The following is a 25,575-nucleotide window of genomic DNA, read 5'->3' as shown; positions in this document are numbered from 1 at the left end:
AGAGAGGGGCCGCCGACCAGAGTGAAACTCAGTCAGGGATTAATATAGGGATCTAAAGTTTTGGAGGGAAATGCAGTAACTTCACGCGGGAAACGAGCGAGACCGCCCCTTTTGGCGCGCACCACCTGCATTCGTCAGAAAATCTGTGGGCGGGTTACTTACTTACTTTGTGGTTTTAGGCTGATACAACCAGAGAGTCAAACTTCCATGGACTCTAGTTTAGCTCAGTTGGTAGAGCAGACGTCCCATTAACAGAGACTTTGCTGTAGCTTGGTGTTCAAGTCCTGGTCTGGAATCCTCTCCTGCATCCTGCTTCCTGCAATGTCTCAATCTGTCTTGTCGAAAGAGGCAAAAATAAAAATAAAGCCATTATTAAAAGCATCAACTCCAATAAATAGTTGACAATAGGATAAAATTGGTCACTTTTTTTTTTATTAATATTTAATTTCTCTGGTCTTTATTTGTTATTATTCCAGTACTGACGGAATGTAATCAGGTTACATTACTTTGATATTCGGGGTGAATTCATGTAATCTGGACACCTCGGCTCAAGTGTTATTGATTTCTGTTCTGTACTTTTACCATAAAATTTATTAAATTAAATGTTAATGATGGCTTCATGGGGGCGATGTCACAGAAAGGGGCGGGGCACTTGTACATATTATTTATATGAGAATCTTTTTCTTACCTTTTTATTATATTGTTTATTTTGTACTATTATTATTGTTTATTGTTAACTTGAACTGTCCTTAGGCTGCTGTGACGCTCTCATCTCCAATTGTCTGAGAGCGCACCTGAATGCATCGTCAGTTCTGTAATTACCTGATGAACGAAGAAAATAAGAGCAACTGCGTGCCCGTTACTACGGTTTACTTAACAAAAAGGGAGCAATACCACAGTCTAAAAATACTCTGTTACAAGTAAATTTCTACATCAAATTTGGGCGAAAAGACTTATTCTCTGTTAAGGATTTTGACGCAGTATCACTCGAAAAGTACATAGTAAATGTGTTTCATACTTGTTATGCAAGTAGTCTACGAAGTACTTAATTCAGAATCTTGGACTACTTATGGAAAATACGTTTTTTATTCCACATCAAAGTTGTGCGAAATATCCTTATTCTTTTTCTCTGTTAAGGAATTTGACACAGGATTACTCGAAAAGTACACAGTAAAACTCCTAATTATTATTCATGCAGTCTAGGAAATACTAAGTTCAGCAGTGTATGAATCTTGGACTACTTATGGAAACAACGTTTGGTTTGTTTGTTTTCTCAACGTCGTCCTTTACTTTGAAATCCGGAAGTATACCGTCGCGATACCCTCAGCCGTTACCCTGGAGACCAAGCTAAACAACCGCTGCTGCTCCTGAGTTTTTAATTTTCCCACCCTGAGCTTTGAGTTAGCTTAAATCCATAATGAGTAGCGATTACTACGACACGCTGGAAGTAAACAGAAATGCAACAGACGCAGAAATCAAACAGGCGTAAGTGTTTATTGAAATACTAACCACCGAGTAACTAAACTTACGTTAAAACTTGAAGCAACTGACACACTTTTTTTTATTATTTTTTTTTTTATCATATGATACTTATTTACACTCGTTTCCTCTTTTGTTTAATGCAGATATCGACGTCTTGCGTTGAAGTTTCATCCGAGCAGAAACAGAGAGGCTGGAAGCGCTGAGAGGTTCCGCCAGCTGGGTGAAGCTTACGATGTTCTGAGCGACCGTGAGTAGGCAGGCACAAGATGGATGTCAACGGGGTCAAAGATAAACACACTGCTCGCATGAGATAAAGAAAAAAGTTGGCATGATTTTAGAACAATTGTATAGTGCTTAAAGCTGTTGAACTTTGAATCTGCACTGAGGCAAAGATGTTATGGTTATGAACATCTGAAGATTGATAAGAAAGTACTGTAAGGCTTGGATACAGGAAAAAATCAAGTGATCGACCAAAATTTGGATAATTAAAGCAAATTCATACAGCGTCCTAGCATGTGTCTAATAAAGGCTACAGGACATTTGCCTGGATCTGCCTTTTGGCAATATTTCAATATTTTACCTGCACTGGTATTTTGAGTGTATTTACTGCATGTGTCTATAACAGCATCTGTGTTCTGACAGTTCGAAAAAAGGCAACCTATGACAAGTTTGGTGAGGAGGGTCTAAAAGAGGGTATCCCGCCTGAGTTTGGCAAGACTGGAGCTTGGTCATCAAAGTACATCTACCACGGGAACCCGCAGAAAACCTTCAGACAGTTTTTTGGAGGCGACAACCCATTCGCAGGTGAGGAAAACAAACCTTACGGTGAATGTTCTTGTCAAATTTCATACTTACTACACCAACTATAATTCTTGTTGGTTTTTTTTTCCTGCAAGACTTCTATACAAATGATGCTCCACTTCAGTTTGGAGGCCTGCAGCCAGGAGTGGTGAAGACGCAAGACTCCGCTATAGAGAGAGACCTTCACTTGTCCCTGGATGATCTCTTCCTCGGATGCACAAAAAAGATTAAGATATCTCGCAGGGTAAGAGCTACTGCATCTCAGAGAACTATCTTTTTTCATCCCTCAGCTTTGGAATGGTTGAAACTCTTCAGTTCACCGATTCTCACACACACTTTTCCCCTCTGTTACAACAGATGTATTAACATTTTGGGTCACAAAGACCTTTCTCATGACTAATGGTCTTTGTGACCAAAACATTGACCTTTTTTAATAAAAAAGGAAATCAATGCAGAGGTGAAGAGTGTCTAGGATTTTCTGTAATTGATTAGACTGAGAGGTCATGGACACTTGTGACTTGGATCAAACTAATCAATCACAACAAGGTCCAAACGAACAGACTGAATAAAGTACATTTTTGCTTCTTTTTTTTTTCTATCCACTTTTTGTTTTATTATAATAGGTTATGAATGAGGATGGATACACATCCAGCATCAAAGACAAGATCCTGAGTATAGATGTGAAACCTGGATGGAAAGAAGGCACAAGAATCATTTTCCCCAAAGAGGGAGATCAGGTAAAAGAAATATACGGCAACATTTTGACGTCTGTAACAATAGTAACTAATAGCTCCTCCAGTCTGGCGTCTGATGTGACATGAGAGTTATGTTTTACTTTTATACTTTTAAACACTTTTTGTCTTACCGTGCGTTCATGTGGGTATTTCGACAGTCTTGACGCAGATCAAAATCAGTATGACTTTATCCAGTTTGAATTAGTGCAAAGGGGTGTGAAACGTTACGATTTCAAAGGGGATTTATGCAGCAATACTGTAAACAGGATTGTAGATGTGTTCACGAGAAAATGCATTAGAATGAGATTTATAATGCTTTATCCAGTTTGGTTAAAGTTGGCATACGTTGTTTTGGATGAGGTTAGGATGGGATATTTTGGTTAAAAACAAAGTAAGGCTTTGGTCATAATCTCTATTGTTCCTTTATTTTCTTGTCTTATCTTTACTTGTTGTGTCCTGAATTTTGGCTTGTGGCGCTGTCCCTGGTGCTGATTGGCCCTTTGTTGCACCACAGAGCTAATTTCTCTTCTAATAGTACTTCATCATATACAAGTACATATTTTAGTGTGCTATAAACTTGAGAGAAAAGTCTGTTTTGTACTTTTTTGGATGAGCAGAGCAAAACACATTTTGTCGTTTTCGTTTTGGGTTTGTTTGTGTGTGTATTATTATTATGATATTGTGGTTAAGTTTGATTATATCATGTGTTTGAGTTGATTACTACTGATGAGACATTGCTCAAGCTGTTGACCCCCGCATACAGAACAGAACAGTTTTGAATCAGGTAAAGATATTAATAGAAACCCATTGTTTAAAATGCACAGGTGAGTGACTGTATATTGTTTGAGACACTTTCCCACCAGTAGGTGGCCTCAGCAGATCTCTTTCAGGGTACTCACATCCTTAAATGGATAAAGCCCCATAATACGGATTGGTCTCATTTACTTCTCCTTATTTAATTATTCAATTTAAGTGTGTGCATAAAGCTAACCTTGAACAAAATAGGCTTAGTAACAACTTATTACTAAGCCATGTTTTAGGTTAAGAATGACTACGTGTTAATCAACTTTTGTATTTCACCTCAAGGGCCCGAACAGCATCCCTGCAGATATCGTGTTCATAGTGCGACAGAAGAGTCATCCTCGGTTCATCAGACAACTCAATGACCTCATCTACAAGACCCAGATCTCTCTGGAGATGGTGAGAGCCAGAACAATGGACTTACAAATAAATCATCCTTAAAGGAGAACTTCAGTCGATTTAAACATGCAGCTTCATTGCTCAAGCTACCCTTGACTTGCCAGTACCGAAGACGCGAACACATTTGGTCCAGCCATTACAGAGCTCCGTGAACGGAGACTTAGCATTGAATGCTAACAGCATAGGGTCAGAACTTTACACTGTGTTTTAAGCATCTTAACATGCTCCACATCTCACACCAAAAGTTATGCAACATCAGCAGACACCTTACAACACAGCACTGTAGCGTGTATGACTCAAACTGAATAAAAAAGTAGTTAAAACGGTGTGTTTGTGCAAGGAGCTACTTACCTGTTTGTTGACATCCGTGTGTTCCGGTAGCTAGACTAAACTAGTCAATCTGTCGAGCGTGCACTTACTCCCTCACTGGCGGAGACGGAAACGTAATCCAGCATTTTCGTGTTTATGTTCATAATGTACATGTCCATGTTACAGCCTCTCATGTGCCATGAGCCTTACAATAGCCTGTTAAGCCTGTTAAGTGCATACTCGATGGATATGCTAGTTTGGTCTAGCTACCGGAACACACGGATGTCAACAAACAGGTAAGTAGCTCCTTGCACAAACACACTAGTTTTAACTACTTTTTTATTCATTTTGAGTCATACATGCTACAGTGCTGTGTGCTAAGGTGTCTGCTGATGTTGCATAACTTTTGGTGTGAGATGTGGAGCATGTTAAGACTGCTTAAAACACAGTGTAATAGTTCTGACCCCATGCTGTTAGCGTTCAATGCTAAGTCTCCGTTCACGGAGCTCTGTAATGGTTGGACCAAATGTGTTCGCGTCTTCGGTACTGGCAAGCCAAGGGTAGCTTGAGCAATGAAGCTGCATGTTTAAATCGACCGAAGTTCTCCTTTAAAGGTTTGGCTCAAGTATGACAAACACTTCACTGTTCCCACAGGCTTTGACGGGGTTCTCTATGGATGTGGAGACACTAGATGGCAGGCTGCTCAGCATTCGCATCAACGACATTGTACAGTAAGTGCTTCTCTACATTCATGTATGATAGTGGGGTTTTTTTTTTGTAATCCTGTTAATTTCCACATTAATCTCAGATAAACTCAAAGCTGAACGTACGATCAGAGAAGGAAGACACGAGCATTAGAAATTCAGCACTTTATATAAACAGTACACTTAAACGGGGGCATCTACAGAAGGATGTTCTCTGGGTTTGATCTGCATTCATTCACATTTTCCCATCTCTGATTTGTTTTATCAGCCCTTCGTACAAAAAAGTGGTGACCGGAGAGGGAATGCCTCTGTCCCAGGATCCCGCCCAGAGAGGAAACCTCGTCCTCACGTTTGACATCCAGTTTCCCGAGACGCTCTCCGCCGAGGGAATGCAGCTGATCAAACAAGCTCTCAATTTGTAACATTGATCACATGTTAAATGCACGTGTCGTCGTCGTTTGACTTATGACTGAGGCAGCAACATTTCTCTCATGAGAAACAAGGGAATCACATAACTTGACTTCAAATTGAAATATACAATAGGGGCCAACAAGTAAAGGGATGCCACAACATCAGCCCGCTGACGGACGAACATTATAACAGTATATTTGTGCAGTTTGCTGTCATCATGGCTCGTTTCAGCTGCTCATACGTGACAAACATCACCACGTTCCAGGAGCCCAGGCGCAAGAATGATGGCATGAACCTCAAGAGAGGGAAAACAGAGAAAACAACATGATTGATTGCGCTCTGTCCATAGTAATTGCTGTTTACAGCCACTGGTCCCCTTCCCCTCCTTTATAAATGATTTATATCCCTCATTAATATTGTCCGTGCAGTCAGTGCTTACCCCTTGTAAAAAGCAAGTGGTCCCTCTTTGGTCATCATGGCAGCAGCGCAACTGAGGACACCGCTGTACTGGCCCAGAGCGGCGTTCATATATCTTGTCTTGACCACATCCACTGGAGAGGCGATCACTGTTGTGCATAAGCCTGCGCCGAAGGCTGATACAAAGTGGCAGGGCAGATTATCTGTGGAGTAAAAGGCTGAAAGTTACTGCTCCACTCACACACACACACTCACTCACATATAATCCCTCTGCGTCATGTTGCACTGCAGCCATTGTTTTACCTGTCAAGGGAGTGGACCTGAGGAGCGTGTCCTTGATGAAGTCGTATGTCACCAGTTCGGTGCAGTTAACAATTGCATTCCGTGCGATGTTCGGAGCCGTCCCTGTGTGAAAGAGCCACATAAAAAAAACAAAAAACACATGAACAGATTTATCAGATGAAAACACGCAATATGCTTCGATACCTAAAAGAACAGCTACCTTTCCAGAGACCACGAATGCCTTCCTCCTTAGCAATGGTCTTGTAAGCATCGATGGTGCCACAGTAGCGTCTGGCGTCCCCGGGAGCCCTGGCCTGTGCCTGGAAGCGGACTTTCACCACATCCGTAGGCTGAGCGAGAGCGACCGCCATGGCGCCAGTGGTGCCTCCCGCGAGCAGGCGGCTGCCGATACCGACGTCTGACGCAGAGAGGGGGGAGATGTGAGGCCTGGCTGGTGCAGGGCAGGAGACACTCATGGACGCTCACAATACTCACGATCAGAGCCTTTAGTGTAGAACTGTTTCACAGAGTCGTAGAGGCCGATACGGACAGAGGCGAAGCTCATCTGCCTCTGGAGTCCTGCCACCAGTCCACTGTAAAGACTCCTGGGCCCCTCTGTGCGCACCATGGTGATGAGGGTGCCGAACACTCCTCGGTACTTCACCGCAGACTTCACTGAAGCTTTGGTCTCTCCTTGGATCTGTTCAGGAGAAAGAAGAGAGGATGGGAGAGTTCAGTATGGCTCCTAATGCTTTTTTTTTTCATGTTTATCAAATCTATAATCCCAAATATGTGGATCAGCAACACTACAATTTGAAGTGCTGATAAAAACAAAAAAACTGTTCTTACCTGTAGCCGCACTTTGGCTGTGTCCAGGGGAAAGGTGAACAGGTCGGCGATGCAGGCTGCAGTTCCTGCTCCCACAAACTTCACCGCTGCCGATGGAGGCACGTCTGCAGGCCTGAATCCAACCATTTTTTCCCAAAATATTTTATCAACAAAAGGATTGAAGAGTGGCTCGTTAATGTGGACAGGACAAGGAGCGCTCCTCCAAAATCTGAAAAAGTGAAAAAAAAACAAAAACAAAAACACATTACAAAATGAATGTTATTTACGCTACCTCCAGCTGCCGGGTGGCTCATTTATAAACCCCCGTTAGTAGAGGTTTTAGTGATGCTAAATGAGAGACAGCTGTTATGTTCAGTAGATGGAAACAGGATGGTTAGTGATTCTTACCTTTATTAGAGCAGTTTAGGGCGGAAACCTTAGAGATCAGGATTCTCTAAAGGTGTCCCTCTGGCTGAATCTAGTCCCAGCTATGAATTGGTTTCCCTGTTTTTCCATAGAAGATTTTTCAGAAGTGATGAGCCTTAAAATCATACTCCAAATCCTGAAAGAAAGACAGGGGGGAAAAATCAACAACAACAACAACAACAGCAGCAATGGCACAGTGTTAACATCAACATAGATACGCCCCAAGAAAAAACTAAGTATGAAAGATCTGGATTGTACCGTAATCTGATCCGTGGAGGTTAAAAATTCCTGGTGAAATGCCTCTCGGAGCGACGGCGTCCAAATGACTTGAGTGCATGGACGGGATGCAGCAGAGCCTCCTCTTTAAATACAGCCGTGACTGTTACATCATGGCATGTGTTGCTGGTGCGGCCCCACCCCCACACCACATCCTTACAAGCTGCCTTTGCTGGTCACAACGGGCGCACCGTAAAGCTGTCTGTGTGACAAACAGCCCTCTTGTTGCACTTGTCTGATTAGTGCTTCCATGAATTTTTTGCGTTCACGTTTATCTTCTGTTATCTTCTCGATTTCTAATGATCAAGTTGCTCCTCTGTTGTGACTTCAGACACCATAACAGACACTAGACAGCAGAGTTGTGTCTGATGAGACAGGCAACGTCTCCTTGAGAATAGGCCGGTGCGCTAAACTAGGATTTCTTAGATTTTTTTTAACTTTTTTTAAACTCATTCGGGTTAAGTCAGCTATCTGCTTAGAGGCCTGTGCGCACAGTGGCATTATGGTACACAGAGTACAGACTCGAGGGGAAGAAATGCTGAGTCACCCTGAAAACACAAGAACACACAGTACATCGCCCGCTGAATTGGATCCGTATGTTCAGACCAGTTTAGACCTCAACGCGGCTTTTTTGTGCTCCTGCACTGATTACCGAAAAGACACTGTTACTGAACTCTGTGTGGTCCGTCCAGGAGACGACAAGCGTGCTATCTGTTGTTTTGTTGTAAACACAAACATTTAAACTCAGATCATAGTTTGCTGTATGTGTGAGCAGTGGTGGATGTACGCACATGTTTCCTTGATGGGGCTCTGCAAAGTGCTTTACGGAGACACATTAAGATAAGACATTGAAACATGGAGAAATATTATGATTGCATTTAAAAGACAAGAACAAAAAGCAAGCAATGAAAGATTACAGATTAAAAACTGACTTTCTGAATAGGCACAGTGAGCAGTAATGTTTACAAGCAACAAATACAGCACTTCATGGAATTAAGACAGTCATTTTAACATAGTGGTGCTGCAGTTGTAGTTGTAGATAGATTCTATTTGTCCCGCAGGGGGAATTTGTTTTCACGGTGTCGTTTCGTGCCTCCAGAACAAACAACGAGATTCATTTACACACTTACAACACTGCGCTTTCTCCATCTCTCCACTCTCCATCGAGTTGTTGAGACCCGAGAGGGTGTTAGGAGACCAGTTCTGAAGCTGTCTGTGTGTAATATGGGATTAGTCATATGTTTTGAAATATATGCATGGCAAATTTGCAATGTTTTGAATGAGTGGATGGCTCTGAACGCGGATACATGTCGTCCTCGTGCCTCTACGATCGGACTGATTCATTACGAAACTGCAGCGTGAGGAACAGATGATTCGGGAAACATTCAGGCCCGATGGACGGAACTGCATTCATTCAGATGCCCTCTTCCTCGCTTATAAGTCAGAGGTAACTCACTTAATGCTGCGTTTCGGCAGCCCGCGTGCTTGTTGCTTGGGTTATGTAAACGTGGAAATAGAAATTACTCTGCATTTGCTCAGTAAGTACGGGCTTTGAAGCCATGTTTTGCTGACTGCCGCTTTCCCAAATCGGCTAGTATGAAAAACATTGATACTTTGCATCGAATATGAAAACACGTAGTGAAGAAATTAAACCAAATCAGACAAAATGCCAATTTCTACATAATGTTGTTTTAATACTACGACTGAATACTGTCCCACTTAAATCCCAAGATGCTCCACTTTCTGTTTTACTGAGCACAAAATGCACAAAAGATCGAATAAATTGCTCCACTTGAGTCCCTAAATCACACTATTCAAACTGAGCTTCAGGGTTTGTTGATTAAAAGAAAAAGGTTCGACAAAAGTCAATACTAGACAAAGACATAAATGGCACAACATTTATTCATTTTGGCATCATATATTGCCGTGCACAACATATTTATGACGTATCGACCAGCGATAAATCACGCTATTTACAACCAGCAGCACATGGTTTGACTATAAACCCCTGACCACATGCATAAACGACGGTAAACACTGTAAACAATCTACAGTACACAACATATAAATGGTCACTGTTTAGGTCTGGTGTTGCCAGACTCAATCTGTCTATTAAATAACAACATTACACAGTAGCATCGCTCATATTATGTCACAGTTCATTCTTGTAAACATGAAAATCCCTCGTCAAAGCTACGGAACAGCCCGCTGATCAAGATTTTACTACATAAGTTAATAACAGGTCAAACGTAACCTTTTCGGAATTACTCCATCACACCCGTCGTTTATATACCTGAATACGCTTTTTTCTCCCAATTACAATGCAACAAAAAAGTGTCTTTATACGTGAATCCTTAAATCACGTCCGGTGTTGCTACAATGCCCTCATTCAGGAAGTGAAAGAGGCTTCCTGCCATGACCCGCCACTCGCAGGTCTCCCTTTCCAACCACTGCTCACCGCTGCACCATGGCGACATTCAGTCGGTTGCGTTTGTGCAGTCCCGTCCGAAGAAACTAGCGATGCGGTCAAAACGGCGACTCCCAGCTGTGTTGCACCCTCGTCATGCCTCTTTTAATCTGCTCATACGTCACAAACATCACAATGTTCCAGGACCCCAGTCGCAGGAAAGACGGCATGAACCTGAAGGAGACAGAACAATTCAAGTTCAAGAGTCCCAAACTGGTCATTTTAGTGCCGTTTGTTTCATGTTTTTATGTGTATGGTGTTTTTACCCTTTATAGAAGGCTGTGGGACCTTCATGTCTCAGCATGGTGAGAGCACAGTTGATGGCGCTGCTGTACTGGCCAGACCCTGAGTTCATGAACCGTGTTTTGACTACATCCACAGGAGAGGCCACGACTGTTGTGCAGAAGCCAGCACCGAAGGCAGCGGTGAAGTGGCACGGCAGATTGTCTGAAGGGCAACAGGAGATGAGTCATATCCTTCCACAACAGCTGATGTTTGTATTTGGATGTGAAAGAAATTAGCTTTTGGAATCAGTTTTCCTCAGCAGCTCACCTGTCATCAGGTCGTACTTCAGGATGAGCTCTTTGATCATGTCGTAGGTCACCAGCTCGGCACAGTTTACAATGGCGTTACGGGTGATGTTCGGCATACAACCTAGAAGAAAGGAGAGGGTTGTCTTCAAAACCAGACGAGGGATAGTTTTTTTACGTATATGTGAAGGTTTTTGAGGATTCTGAAGTGGCACCTCTCCAAAGGCCCCGCACTCCCTCGTCTCTGGCAATCGTCTTGTAGGCGTCCAGCGTGCTGTTGTACCTCCTCCCGCCGTCAGCCAGTCGCACCTGGGCTTGGAAACGCACCTTCACCACATCTGTCGGCTGCGCAAAGGCCACGGCCATGGCTCCTGTGGTGCAGCCCGCCATGAGCCGGGTGACAATCCCAGCGCCTGTGAAGCAGCATGTTTGTTGGTCAGATCGAGGCAGACGGAGGGATGCGGCCTCGTTAATGCAACACAATGAAACTCACTCTCTGTGCCTCGAGTGTAGAATTGCTTCATGGAGTCGTAAAGACCTATCCGGACCGAGGCGAAGCTCATCTGCCTCTGGAGTCCTGCCACCAGTCCATTGTAAAGACTCCTGGGCCCCTCTGTGCGCACCATGGTGGTGATGGTGCCGAACACCCCTCGATACTTCACATCGATGCCACCTTTGCCTTTCTGAGACTCTCCCTGAATCTAGACAAGAGGGTGACATTGAGAGATTGTCAGCAGCTGGTCTGGAACGAAATGTACCGTTTAAAAATGTGTCCTCTTAAAGACCGTGCGTCACACCTGTAGTCTGACTTTGGCCGTGTCCAGTGGAAAGGTGACGAGGTCGGCTATGCAGGCCGCGGTGCCGGCTCCGAAGAACTTGACTGCCGCAGAGGGCACCATGTCGTTGGGTTTCATGCCAACCATTTCTACGCCTGGGTCAATGACATAAATGGAAATACATGCTCTTAAAGCTATTTGCCCTGGACCTCTGGTTATATCACACCACATACCAGACACGCAAACCAAGATAATTATCACTAAGCTTAGAAGGACGGACAGGCGCTGAATGTAACTGCTTGTTTTGACTTGGTCTCATCTACACAGGTACAGCAGTGGTTTTCAAACTTTCAAGCCAAGATCTCAAGGAGGACCTGTGTTTATATTCATGCAAAACAGCCTGTGTGACTTGTTCTCTGATCACTCGAAACCGGTTTATTGTTTGGTTCCCTTGAAGGAGTTTTAAGTAAATTTACTCAAGCACTGTAATTTGTATACTTACTCAAGTATTTAACTTACTCAATATTTACGAGGAAATTGCTGAATATCGGATCCGATAATCAACCCATGGTAAACAGTGTATACATTCATGTAAATATATGTATAATTTACTTTCACCTAAGCTTTTAATTGTACGTTTATTGCCAGAAAAATATTTTACACTTAACTACATTTTAGATTAGACACTTTAAGACTTTTACTCAAGTGTTATTCGAAAGGTAACGTTCACTTTTATCAAAGTAATATTTTAACAATATCTTTCCTTTTATTCAAGTATGACTTTTGGGTACTTTTAACAACACCGCTTGCAACATGTTTATGTAATATAATGCCACAGCACACCTGAAATTGCCCCACAGCGCACCAGTGTGACCCGTCTCTCTATTTTGGAGCCACTGACTTTTAATAACTGTGGTAAAAACCTGACTGTGCTAGTAATGCTGACGATACTAGCATTAAGTGCGTTCATGCCAAACATAAGGCATACCTGTGAAACAATGGTAAAGGAAAACTTCAAGTTTTCTCGAGAAGTACAGCAGTCTTAGGAAGTGGTTCTGTTGTGGAAATGCCTCGGGCCATAAACTCTGTGAGAAGTAAGCCAGCCAGCATAACACCGCTCACTGGAAACAGAAAAACATTTACATTTACCAAGCAGAAGGTGTATTATTGGGTTTTATATGTTATTACTTGTATCATTGTGATACAGAAAACCATGCAATAATGAAAAGGATTTAAACATTTTAACATTTTCCTTTCATATCTTTGCACTTAAATATAAATCACTTAAAAAGGGATGAGAAATGGTGCACGCTTGATTAAAAAAAAAAACTTGGTTGTCTTCATGTCAAAGTTACCTAAGTAGTTTTCCGGGGAGTTTATAATCCAGAGAACAATATGTACAATCCTTCAGGCAGTTAGCTCCTTAAGTGTCCTCCTCTCATGCTGTCTGCTTACTCTTCACTGTCCAACAAGTTCCTCAATTTATAGGCACCTTTAGCACATGACTGTGGGACAAACCCACAAGTAATACACACCTGTCATATGTGTCCCGTGTTTACCAGCGTCTGTGAGTCACAGCTGGATATCTGAACACTTGTTGATCTGCTCCTCGCAGCGCTGTTGTGCCAGCCCGGTATGGACGCTGTGAGCGCGTGTTTACAGTGTTTTCTTGTTGTGTTACATTTCATTTTTTTTTATAATTAAACTTACTCATCTGAAGCATCATGAATATTTACTTCAAGTTTTGACACAAAAGCCAACTTCAACACGTGTGGTTACAGGCTCATATTACTACACAGACATCGAGGAGCAAACCCCGTGTTTCTATTGGTTGGTATATATGGCCAATCAGGAAGGGAGGCCTGTCTGGATTCCCCAAATGTTTTCATGGGGCATTTGAAAAGCTGACAAGAGTTCTGGTGGGGGGAAAACATTTTCACTACATCACTTCCTCTGTGTTAGTGCCCGACAAAAACGTATTCCGGAGCTCTAGAATTTCTCCCCTCCCTGCGAGTAATAAAGTTACGAAACATTCCAGGCAAAGGAACCGCCATCTTTCTCAGCCAATCCTTACGGTGAACGGGAGTGGGTGGATGCACAAGGCATCTGTATGCAATCAGTCAAGCCATTAGCATCTGTCAGGGCGAACCAGCAGCACCCAAAGTCGGGACTGGACGCTGGACGGAGAGCGTTGAAAGAGGGGAGACACTTTGTCAGTAGAGTGTTGCAGTCCTGTTCGTGCATGCCTCGGCACATGTGACTTTCCATTGCGGCTCCGGGTCAGGGCCCCCGCAGGCTTACGTCAAGTCACAAGGTTGACTGTGCAGAAGTGTCTCTTGTACACATCTAAGGTTTCGCCTGCTGGGACATGCGTCAGGGTGTTTTTCTCTTGACAAAACGGCACTGCTAAGTCTCTAGATTGTGTTCGTCTGTTTACCAAGCACTTTGATAACAGCCATGAAATCAAATGGGGTATCTGGTTCTCCAAAATCTTCAGTCCAGATTACTCCGAACTCATGCTCGTGTTCTGCTCAGTGGTCATGGTCGCCTCTCCAAACCTGCGCCTGCTGCACAGTTTTGTGTTTTGATCGGTCCATATTCAGGGATTTCATTGGCCTGTGTGTGATCAGATAGTCTTATTGGCTACAAGAATGCAGATGAAAGGTTTAGATATTAATTCAAATTGAACTTAGTACTCAATTATCTTGTGATCTTGAAGGAACAAAGTCGATTACAAATTGTAAGTAGACACTGTGTACCCAGGTGTTTGGACAAGGATATGAAAGGCAATTATCCATTTTTAAGTATTTCAGATGCATTTTAAAGGTGCACTACGTAGGTTTGGGAAAGAAATTTCAGTCAGAGGAGATCTTCATTGACTGATTTATGCCTAAACAAATAAAATAAACAGACTCCCTTTGTTTTCATGACTGAATAAACAAACTGACCTTAAAGGCCAACACAATATGATACAGTTTAACATTGTTAATATTTGGCGGACCCTGCCACCTTTCTCGCTACAAACAGTGTTCTGGGGGTTACCTCATTATTATTGTAAATATCAAAATTCTGAGTTTTGATTTTTTCTCCAAAACTACATAGCGCCCCTTTAAAAGTTTGATAAATCTGGATCTTGGATTTTTTTCTTAATATTATGTCATTTGTGAGCCAATGACTGGAAATGATTCAACCTTAAACCGAGCAGAAGAGGGGAGCTGCGCCCACCACCATGCTTTCTTGACCCGGGGCTAAAAACAGGATCCTGTCTGGGAACACTGTGTGAATAACCTTTGCGCACACATCCCGACCAGTAAACAACTCGCTGGTCCGGCTTCAACCAGACTGCGTTGACCTCGCCAACAGCAGATGGAAAAGAAACTGAGCAGGGCAGACTCTCGTCAACGCTGCGCTCTCCTGCACTTGGAATACCATGAACCATGAATGAGTGCTGTGAAACACCTAATCTCCATTACACTTTAAATATAGACCATTACACTATAAATAATCGAAGCTGCTGCATCACCTAAAGGTTAGTGGGGCACCAGTATAGCCCATGTCCCCAACTTCTGTCATAACTTTATTAGGTGAGAGGTGAATGAAAAGCAGCATCACCATCATTTCTCTGGGTTCAATTGTTGATCTCGTCTCATCTCAAACTGAATTCTTTAAATATTTTCTAAATGATTCATTCGTATCATAGTCATGATTTTAGACTCTTTAATCATCCTCATCGAAAGTTTCTGGAATCCATTTTCACACACGAAGAGATATTTCACTGGGACAACATATGGACCCACATACCAAGAACGACTCAGCTGTTCATTCTTAGCTCTGGCTGGCATTTGACTGTCTGTGGCTCCCAGTAAACATGATAACACAATCTCAATATTGAACGTACCGTATAAATGGAGGGAGAGTCTGATGTACATCCATTCTGTCAGAACAGGATGTTCAGAAGACATAAATGAGCCTCTAACATTAGGCTACATCAGAGGACAAAACAGCCCATCGTTAAACACGCTGGAGTCAGTGAATGTGACACCAAAATAGGGAAGAAACACTGATCGACATTTTCATAAACATGTTGTCATAATCCATGGTCCCATGCTCCACATACGTACTGTGACCACAGCTGGAGAGTCAATCTTGGTTGGATAGTAAAGGTGAAGACAACAGGGTGGATCTGAAATGAAGTTATTGCACTAGTTCTTACAAAAACAGATGTTTTTCACAGGTAGCTGTTTTTGTGATGCATGGGAGCAGTATTGGAAGCTAATGTTCAGACAAAAGGAAGTTGAAGGCTTAAAGGTGTAATGTGGTAAATGTAATGCAATCCAGGAGGATCTTGGGAGGAATATAAAATTCGCCTGAAAGTAAGAATCGTTGTGTTTCGTTATTCGTTGCTGAATAGTTTTATTCCCACCCAGTACTTTCGTGAATGATCCTAAAAGTTAAAAATATGAAATCAAACAATCAAATTCAATTAAAACCTGGGTGAAAGCTGAAAATGTGCATGACCAACCATGTTTCTTCACCTTCACCCTTCAGCCTCTTCCTCTCCCCTTCCCTTCCTGCGCCTCTCACAATCAAATTAACAAGTCTGCAATGATAGACGATCAGCTGTCGCAACAAACTCTTGAACTCTTTACGTAACCGCATTTTAAACTTCCCTTAAATGTCGCCTGTTGAATAACAGTGACTCCGATTACAGGACTGAAGCTGCGACTTTAGTGATCTCCCAGTGATCATAACCACATCTTGGAATATCATTAGTTAATAATATTACCATTAACCTCTCAGATATTTCTCTCAAGATTTTTCTCAGCAGCACCAACAGTCTGCTGTACGTATGTTTGTTTCCTGAGCATACTGAAACCAGTTGTTTGGAGTGCATTCCATAAAAAAAATGCACAAATCTGATGAAATTAATGCAGCAAAAACCAAGATATCCTGGGTCTTCAGCCCTTGTATGGGTCTAGTTAAGAAAGAAACACACACACATTTCCCATGATGCATCTCGACAGTGTCTCTCATTAGACCCTACTGCCTATGAAGAACACCCACATCTTCCAAACTCCACATTTCTATTTTCTATAGCTGAGATAACCATGATGACATCACCGTGACATAATCAGAGTCATTTTTTTCAGACCCGCAGAAGACATTGCACGGCTGTTTTTTAACACCTGAATAAGACCAACCGTCATAGATTACCTGACCTTCATTTTGAAAAATAGGCGGAGTGCCCCTTTAAGTGAGCTGTCTCATGGGTAGAGTATACTGCTGCCACCTTGTGTTCAGGGATGTTGTAAACAAGAGGAAATAACATGCAAAGTGTTGATTCTGTTGTGTATTTTTAGCTCTTTGTATTAATGTGGAAGATGAGAAATCTATTTTGCTGCGTATTTTTCATACACCCTGTACAAATAAATATAAGTCAGACAAACTCAAAAGACTAATTACGTTTACAACCAATTGCTTTTTCTATTTCTTTTTTTTTTCTTTTGCAAAGTGAATAACTGTTGCTGGTTGTCAGTTTCTCATTATGGTCTGTGGTTTGATGATCACATGCCTAAAACCCCATGCATTGGTTCCATGGTGTAATGGTTAGCACTCTGGACTTTGAATCCAGTGATCCGAGTTCAAGTCTCGGTGGAACCTGATTTAAGCTAGCATGACATCTTAACACTGAAAAAACAATACATTCTGCACAAGGTGGTGAGCAATGTGCAGCCCAGTGTTACAAAGAAGGTCAATCTGCTGCAGATTGTGTGTGCAGGTGCTATTACCAGGGTGGCCATGAAAAAAGCAATCACTCTCTTTGGGCAACCCTGTAGGAATAAATGTTAAACAAACTCATAAGACTAATTACATTAACAACCACTTAACAATTGTTTTTTGTTTTTTTTCTTTTTGCAAAAGTAACAGTTGATGGTTGTCAGTCTCTCATTCATAATTCTCAAATGACCATTTATAAAAACAAAAAACAAAACAAAAAGAAACGATAAGTACTCATTCTACAACCATTTCACTGTATATTGTGTGTATTTCCAGATAGTCTACCTTATTATTTTATTGTCTACTTTAATATTTTATTTTATTTCATTTTATTTTATTGTCTATTTTACTATTTCATTTAGATCTTTATCTTTATCTCCTGTTTCCATTCATGCTGTAATTCTAATTCTACTTTGCACGGAGCATCTGGAACAAAAACAATTTCCTCCAGTGGTTAATAAAGTGTTCTGATTCTGATTCTGAGGGTCTGAGTTTTGATGATACTGTGCATAGAATCCTGCACAGTGGTTCCATGGTGTAATGGTTAGCACTCTGGACTTTGAATCCAGTGATCCGAGTTCAAATCTCGGTGGAACCTCATTTAAGGAAGTGAGATGCAAAAATGTGTTGATACAAAGATCAACTTGACAATGAAAAGCAATACTTAAAGTCTGTAAGTATTACTTGAGATTGTTGTTCCGTCAGTATGCTATCATATTGTACTCTGTCATGACATAGTCAAGGTGCCAGTTAAATAGAATGAGCTACTGCCATTGGATGAACTTGTATGAATAAAGGTTAAATGAATTAACATATTTGTTCACTAAATCATGATATTTTTTTTACAATATAAAAAAGCATTCAAGTCAGAGTTAATTTGTATATAGATAGCTGCAATTCTGGCTACTTGGGGGCCAACACAAACTCCATTAAGGTTGCTTCATGATGTTATGCTGCATCACTTATTGAAAACAATATTGCATCTACTAGAAACTGATTTATGCGTTCTTATGTCTCACTAACTTAAATCAGGTTCCACCGAGATTTGAACTCGGATCACTGGATTCAAAGTCCAGAGTGCTAACCATTACACCATGGAACCACTTTACAGTACCGCTATTTCTATTTCCGGCCACGTGGGGCACAATACCTCTTAAACAAACAAACAGATTGAGTGGGATTTGAATGTCGGACAAATGTTTGCCGGCTGGATACTAGAGCAATTATTTTACAGTCAGTAGGTGGCAGTGATGCTTTGAAAGTTCCTCTCTAACCTACGAGGATAACGCTTAACCGTAGAAGAAGAAGACGACCCAAAATAATCACAGCAGCCGCCGAAGAAGAGTCGCTGTTAGCCGTTAGCTTGTCAGAAAAACGTAGCGTTAGCCGAGATTTACCCAATGCCTGGCTAGCGTCGCTGCAGGTGTCGAAGAAAATCATATGCTGCGAAAGAGAGGGAAGGTCGCACTACACAGTTCCTGACAGAGACCGACCCCGCCTTCGACAACATGGAGAAACAGTTGCATTTAAACCTGTTATCCTCCAGACCTCCTATGGCTGGTGGTTTTCAGTCCGGCTCCAAAATGAAAATGGGGTGAGTTAGCTAGCACCCTGTTAGCTTGCTGTCAACTCTGCCTGCTGTCTATGATTACGTTTTATAATATGCGTCATAACATGAGTTGTTCTCTGTCCCAATGCACTCACAACTTTACTGTTTGTTAAAGGACAAGACAGCAATGACTGCGTTAGCTAGCTTGGCTAGCTTTTGCTACCAGAGTTATGACTAACAGTGGCGAATAAAACGTAGTTGGAATACAACATAAGCTTCATGTTTTTCTACGTTGGATCCAGTTTAATCTGATTTGAAACATTGCTCATTAGCTAACTACTATTAGCTTAGACTTGTCAGAGTACGAGTTAGCCTGCATGACACGCCATAAGAAGTGTGTGATGATATTAATCTTGATATAAGATTAAGTGTTCTCTCAGGTCAGATTAGATGTTATTATGAGCTGCAGGGTTTGGACCATCTTCAGTTTCCATTTCCACAGCATGTGCAGTAAACATCAGGGCCTGTTTCTGGCTTGTTTACATCACTATGTCACTATAGCTTTAAAAAAAAGTGTTTGCTTTGGTTAGTGATCTGAATCTTGGGCTCTAATGAAACGTTATGCAATAAATGAAACTACACCAACATGTAGACACACTAAAACTTTACCCTGAGAAAGTCTGTGGTTTCTGGTCAGTGAAGTAACCTGCAACTAGAGCATTAGAAAACCTCAATGTGTATACGTGTGACTGCTTTTGGTCTGAGGTAAAGAAATGATCATGTTAGGAGGAATGACACTGAGTGACAGACTGATGACGCAGCATGTGTGTTGCGCTTGTTGAAAAAATATTGATTGAATTTCACAATTTCTCGTTTCATTAGAATTTAATTATCCCCATCATGTGAAAGTGTCAACAAAGATTCATGTCTTGCTCAGTGTGTTTTATTTGTCCTGCGGCGGTATGAGATTGGTCTATATTTTGCTTATCTTCTTTTTTTCTTTTTTATACAGACCTGGACGGAAGAGAGACTTCTCCCCCCTCCCCTGGAGCCAGTACTTTGAAACCATGGAAGACGTTGAGGTGGAAAATGAAAATGGCAAAGATATATCCTTGTCTGCTGCTTCTGTTTGCCAGGAGAAAGTTCAGCATGAATTATTGAAACTTTGGTGTCACCCAGAGTATTCAGATATAACTAGGTCATGTCAGATTTAACCACCTCTTTATACCAGTGTGCTATGTAAATTCTGCATGGTATAGAGAGCTATCAGTTTATTAAGAATTAATCATTATTGTCTTTTTAAACAGCATTTACTGACTTTATTACACTCACACAGCTCTGGTATGAATTTCCTTGACTACCTTGAACATTTTCAGAATTTACTGCAGCGGTTCCCATGGTCCTGCGCTGCTCCTGCTGCACGGAGGAGGCCACTCTGCACTCTCCTGGGCAGTGTTCACTGTGAGTATGAGAACTTACAGAAATCCTACGGCCTTTTAACTGATAAATTGTATGTTTAAAATACACAGCGACAGTCTGTGGAATATTTATGGAGACATTCTTATATTTCAGCATGTTCGCTGGACAATATTTTATTTTAAGTGGTTCCGTATGTGTCATACAGGCTGTCATATACAGCAGGATCAACTGCAGAGTGGTGGCCTTGGACCTTCGTGCTCATGGTAAATATAGATAGTCACAAGACACATTTCATTTATGATTTAACAAATGGAGATGTCAGTTTTGTTAGTTGGTATCATCAATCCCCTTCGCTTAAAGATTCTCTGTCATTCACTGTTTAATGTACTGCACTGAGTCAAAAAGGGAAAATGTATGATGGCTGTTGATTTAAAAAATATGTTAACATTGACTGTTTAAGCAGATTCTAGTTGCTCCTTATTTTGCAAAAGCGATATGTTGATGAAATTACGCAGTCCCAGGTATTTGGCTGTCAGGAGAAAATCAGAGGTCCCCTTTTTTTTGTAATATAGATTTATTTTACTGTTCAATTTGCAGTTCTACTGCCACAAATTATTGAGAACTGAAATTGCTGTCCCAGAGTAGCTTGATCTCATTGCTAGCTTACACAACCTGTAATTATAGGCCAACTCTCCCCATCTCATGTTATCATGGCATGACTCCTACTACATCATTACACCATCTGGCAAATCGTTTTTATTATTATGTTTTGCTCTTTCATTAGGTTATATGAAGCAAATGGTAAATTCTGCTTCTCTCTCTCTCTCTCTCATCACCTGCAGGCGACACCAAAGTGAAAAATCCTGATGATCTCTCTGCAGACACTATGGCCAAGTAAGTTGCTGTGCGGTTAAAATCAACACTGTTCGACATATTTTAAACAGCAGTGATCCTGCTTGCAATGATTTCCAAGTCAAGAAAGTCAAAATCTGTTAGAAAGATGGTAAACTACCATTTAGTTGTGAAAGTGAAACTACATTTCTTGACTTTGGCAACATAAGTTGCTAATCTCACCGTGGCACCTTTCACCTCGTTCTTTCAGAATGCAGGAAAAAGTGTTAAAAGAGGAAAACAGCACTACAAGTCTGGCCATGTTGAGAGATGCAGCTACGCAGCAGGTGTTTTAGTCAGTTCTGTAAGAGCTAGCATGTGGGACCGGCTCTCAAGTGAGCGTTTAAAGTCCCTCTCCTTCAAACACATGAAAACTCATCTCTCACGATTCACAATTATATATGTGGATGTGATGCTACAACTTTACCTCATAAAATATGTGAGGTTCTACTGATATGCAAATTGAGCCAGATTCCAGCTGACTCTGATGATGATGTTGTGTATCCTGATAAATATTGACAATTATGATGTAAATATAACAAGGTTAACATGTTATTATTTCTTTTCTCTTTCAAAAGGGATATTGGCAAAGTGGTAGAGGCGCTCTATGGAGAGAACCCTCCTCCAATCATGATCATCGGACACAGCATGGGTGGAGCCATTGCCGTTCACGCAGCCGCTGCCAATCATATACCATCTCTGCTTGGCCTCTGTGTCATTGATGTTGTAGAAGGTTTGTGCTTCTTCAAATCAGAGCGTCAACGATGGATGTATTTCAGTTTATTTTTCTGTTTTGTTGATTTTACCCCTACTATGATTAGCAGTGAAAATTTATGACACATACTCATGATCAGTTTTTATGAAATTAATGATGAGCATTAACAAGGGGTTTATTAATGTCAGTTGTGTTAACCACATTCAGGTACAGCAATGGATGCTTTGAACAGTATGCAGAATTTCCTCAGAAGTCGGCCAAAGACATTTAAATCTCTGGAGAATGCCATTGAGTGGAGGTAAACATGAAGCATGATTATCGTTCAGCTTGGAAAGAACATTTTGATTTATGTGTGTAAATTGTCTTTATTGTTTTAATGGCCTTTATTCTTATAGATTGCATATTGATCTAACTGGTATTATATTTGTACTCGTGTGTCTGAGGCTTTTCTTTTCCTTTTTGCCTTCAGTGTGAAGAGCGGCCAGATCCGAAACATGGAGTCAGCACGAGTGTCAATGGGAGGCCAGGTGAAAAAGTATGTCTGCTCTCTTTATCATGGAACATCAAGTCTTGTGTGGTTTTTTCCAAGTTTCATGTACTGCATGTTAATTTGCTCTGTTTTGACTCACAGATGTGAGGAATCCACCAGCAGTCCAGGTGTGTCAAACAGCATCGGTGAAGGTATAATAGAAGAAGAAGAGGAAGAAGAAGTGGAAGAAGAATCCAATAAGAAGAGGATGAAGGAAGATGATCAAGAGGTTCTGTCTCCCTTATTCTTTGTCTTTCTGTGTTAACTAGGGCTGCAACGAACGATTGTTTTCATTATCGATTATTCTGCCAGTTATTTTTACAAATGATTGTTTTGTCTATGCAATATCGAAGAATTCTGAAAAATGCTGATCGCCATTTTCCAGAGCCCAAGGTGATGCCTCCATATCATCATTGCAGCTCTTGTCGCGGTGTGTATTTAAGAGGTTGAAAAGTATCTAAATATGTTGATTTCTTCCAATCAGATAAAAAAGGAAACCGTGTTTACTTGGCGAGTGGAGCTGTCGAAGACGGAAAAATACTGGGAGGGCTGGTTCAGAGGCCTGTCTGCCCTCTTTCTCACTTGCCCTGTACCAAAACTACTTCTGCTTGCAGGTTAGATCTCTCAGAGTGAACTCTCAGTATTATATGGTAACCCAAATACATAAAAAGGATCCTGACAGGCAGTTTTTTGTAGATTTTCAGGTCATGTCCCACTAGTTTAGATGAATACAAATAATTAATGTTTAATTCCAAGCTGTTATAGCACTGACTGCACAATTTCACCCCTGACTTAATCCCTTGTGCAGGAGTGGACAGGCTTGACAAAGACCTTACTATTGGACAGATGCAAGGTAAGGAGCACAAACTGAGATTTTATGCACAGTTGTCCATTTTCTTTTTACAACATTTGTTAAGGTTTCAAATGGCTGAATATTATGAATGAAAAGGTCATTGCTCTTTGAATGCTATGAATGAATACACAAAACTCACAAATATCCGTCATGTCATCGTTTGTCCACAGGAAAGTTTCAGATGCAGGTCCTCCCTCAGTGTGGTCATGCTGTCCATGAGGACGCACCTGAAAAAGTGAGCACTGTTTTGCTTAACATACTCTGTTGGCTAAATTCATCTATAATGCCTGTTGATATGCCAAAAAAATAAGTTTAACATGCTAAATCACACTGCAGTATCTATATATAGACTCTTTCTGATCCAGATTCAGTTTGCTGTTGCTACTTTCTTAACTTAGCCCTCCGTCATCTGTTGCTAGGTAGCAGACGCTCTAGCCACATTTATGGTCCGGCACAAGTTCACTGAGTTTAAAGAAGGATACCTGTGGTAAGTGAACTGAAGAATGCACACACTACAAAAGATTTGTCAGACTTTTGAATAGTAGTTGATGGTGTTCATAATACATTGTTTTTGTGTAGAGTTATTAATTAAGAGACTCGGATGTAGATGCAGAATAACTGATTCTGTGTTACAATCTTTCCACAGCTAATTTCCAGATTCAGTCTATATAGCCAGCAGCCATAGAAGAAATGTTTCAAGACTCATCCACATCCTCGCCTGTACAATTAAACAGCAAATTAAGGAAAAGATAACTATTATTATTATTATTATTATTATTATTAATGTTATTATTTCGCTTCTGTTATGTGATACTTTGCCTTTTAGCTTTGCCTTATTTTTATTTGAAAACACTGGGATTTGATTGTACTTTTCCTTTTACAATATATTTTTTTTAAATATTTGAATGCTCCCCTTGTTTAATGGTTTATTTTTGAGTGACTGCATCATTGTCAACGTGTTTGTAATGTTTGAATTCAAATTAAATGATTAAAGGTGGACGCTGTAAAAAAAATGTTACCCAGGCTTTTATATCTGGTATGTGTATAAAAAGGCCGTCGTGATCATTTTAGATGTGGCAGTTTACTTGACGGGACATCGGAAAGATACATTTAACCCACGTTTAGAGCAAGTGACACATACATGGTGAAATCAGTTGTGCATTTTTGCACAATTCACTGTGTAGTATGTTTTCCTAAGATTTCTTCTTTAATAAAAATAAAAAAAATTCACAAGGCAGCAGAAAACAGAATATGGGGGGAATTGTTGTTTTAGATTTTAAGATAAGGATGATGTGCCAGGTTTACTCCAGAGGAATGCAGGTTTTAATTGTCCCGCTGTGGCCCAAACACAACGAGAGAAAAAAAAAAAGGTAGTGTGATATAAATATCTGAATTATTGATGTGTTTTTAATGACTGTCCTCTGAAGTATTACAGCCGCTGAGATCATTAAGAGATGTGAGCATGTAAACAAGGCTGACGTGTCGTCCAGTCCCGGTTGCATCATTTTGGGCCTAACAATTCACATCCTTTACTTACGTTTCTTCACCAAGCCAAAAAAGTGCATAATTTACATGGCTGGATGACAGAACACCTTTTAAATAATATAATCCCACAGATTAATACCACTGTACTTTCAACAATTAATTTCTACATTCTTTTCTGTGTATTAACTGTATCTGCCCCCTTTTTTTTTACACTGAATTATTGTGTGTACATGAGGCCAAATACACAGAACCACTGTTGAAGCTGACTTGTAAATTCATTGGGTCTTAAAACCTTCCTTTTCTTGCCACAAATAAAAAATTTAAAAAAAACAATCTGCAACACGAAAACTTAACCAATCCGTCGGTTTATCAACGACTCAGCCCTGATAGAGACTGAAGAGCTGTTTACTGGGATGTGGTGCCTAAAGACTTTACAGATGGGCTGATAAAAAGGTAAGAGGTTCCGGTCAACAAAACAAAACGAGGTAAAAGCTACAGGTAAGACGATTTACATACAAGTACCATTTTATTATGAACAAAACAATTCCAATTAAATTTGACTAACTTTAATGGATGAAACCTGTTCATTTTGGTGACACTCTGACTTCACCTGGTCCCACCAAAATTCCATTAAAACATTAAACTTTTAAAGACATATTATGCAGGATTTGTTGGTTTGAAAACACACCATTCAAAGATGCAGTATGGTTTGG

The 25,575-nt window shown here is 40.9% G+C and overlaps 4 protein-coding genes and 3 non-coding genes across 7 annotated transcripts; 4 read left to right on the top strand and 3 right to left on the bottom strand.

Moving 5' to 3' along the window:
- The first annotated feature begins 1,313 nt into the window (after positions 1–1,313).
- dnajb13 (DnaJ heat shock protein family (Hsp40) member B13) lies at positions 1,314–6,055 on the top strand. Its single transcript, XM_030438822.1, has 8 exons — positions 1,314–1,485; positions 1,626–1,729; positions 2,125–2,286; positions 2,379–2,527; positions 2,907–3,020; positions 4,104–4,217; positions 5,181–5,257; positions 5,499–6,055. The coding sequence occupies exons 1-8, from the start codon at positions 1,418–1,420 to the stop codon at positions 5,650–5,652; spliced, it is 942 nt and encodes a 313-aa protein (XP_030294682.1). The 5' UTR covers positions 1,314–1,417; the 3' UTR covers positions 5,653–6,055.
- LOC115594628 (mitochondrial uncoupling protein 2) lies at positions 5,381–7,988 on the bottom strand. Its single transcript, XM_030438824.1, has 8 exons — positions 7,853–7,988; positions 7,577–7,730; positions 7,190–7,397; positions 6,836–7,040; positions 6,561–6,758; positions 6,362–6,463; positions 6,081–6,261; positions 5,381–5,936 (listed from the first exon to the last, which is right to left on the bottom strand). The coding sequence occupies exons 3-8, from the start codon at positions 7,313–7,315 to the stop codon at positions 5,825–5,827; spliced, it is 924 nt and encodes a 307-aa protein (XP_030294684.1). The 5' UTR covers positions 7,316–7,397; positions 7,577–7,730; positions 7,853–7,988; the 3' UTR covers positions 5,381–5,824.
- A 1,766-nt stretch (positions 7,989–9,754) lies between these two features.
- On the bottom strand, positions 9,755–13,155 carry LOC115594627 (mitochondrial uncoupling protein 2). Its single transcript, XM_030438823.1, has 8 exons — positions 12,999–13,155; positions 12,632–12,764; positions 11,665–11,798; positions 11,361–11,568; positions 11,083–11,280; positions 10,890–10,991; positions 10,604–10,784; positions 9,755–10,511 (listed from the first exon to the last, which is right to left on the bottom strand). Exons 3-8 carry the CDS (start codon positions 11,788–11,790, stop codon positions 10,397–10,399), a joined length of 930 nt encoding a protein of 309 aa, XP_030294683.1. The 5' UTR covers positions 11,791–11,798; positions 12,632–12,764; positions 12,999–13,155; the 3' UTR covers positions 9,755–10,396.
- Positions 13,156–17,232: 4,077 nt separating this feature from the next.
- Positions 17,233–17,304, top strand: trnaq-uug (transfer RNA glutamine (anticodon UUG)). The gene has a single exon. It is a non-coding gene; the product is annotated as a tRNA-Gln (tRNA).
- Positions 17,305–17,947: 643 nt separating this feature from the next.
- trnaq-uug (transfer RNA glutamine (anticodon UUG)) lies at positions 17,948–18,019 on the top strand. Its single transcript has one exon. It is a non-coding gene; the product is annotated as a tRNA-Gln (tRNA).
- Positions 18,020–18,451: 432 nt separating this feature from the next.
- On the bottom strand, positions 18,452–18,523 carry trnaq-uug (transfer RNA glutamine (anticodon UUG)). Its single transcript has one exon. It is a non-coding gene; the product is annotated as a tRNA-Gln (tRNA).
- Positions 18,524–18,631: 108 nt separating this feature from the next.
- ppme1 (protein phosphatase methylesterase 1) lies at positions 18,632–25,128 on the top strand. The gene is made up of 14 exons (XM_030436899.1): positions 18,632–19,015; positions 19,983–20,076; positions 20,339–20,431; positions 20,595–20,652; positions 21,232–21,283; positions 21,859–22,013; positions 22,203–22,293; positions 22,465–22,530; positions 22,627–22,753; positions 23,009–23,138; positions 23,333–23,377; positions 23,548–23,612; positions 23,797–23,864; positions 24,024–25,128. Exons 1-14 carry the CDS (start codon positions 18,930–18,932, stop codon positions 24,025–24,027), a joined length of 1,134 nt encoding a protein of 377 aa, XP_030292759.1. The 5' UTR covers positions 18,632–18,929; the 3' UTR covers positions 24,028–25,128.
- Positions 25,129–25,575: the final 447 nt, after the last annotated feature.

The sequence above is a fragment of the Sparus aurata genome, chromosome 13, assembly GCF_900880675.1.
Source record: "Sparus aurata chromosome 13, fSpaAur1.1, whole genome shotgun sequence".
Classification (NCBI taxonomy): Eukaryota; Metazoa; Chordata; class Actinopteri; order Spariformes; family Sparidae; genus Sparus; species Sparus aurata.
The sequence above is the reverse complement of the archived record's forward strand: the minus strand, read 5'-3'. Positions and strand labels throughout refer to the sequence as shown.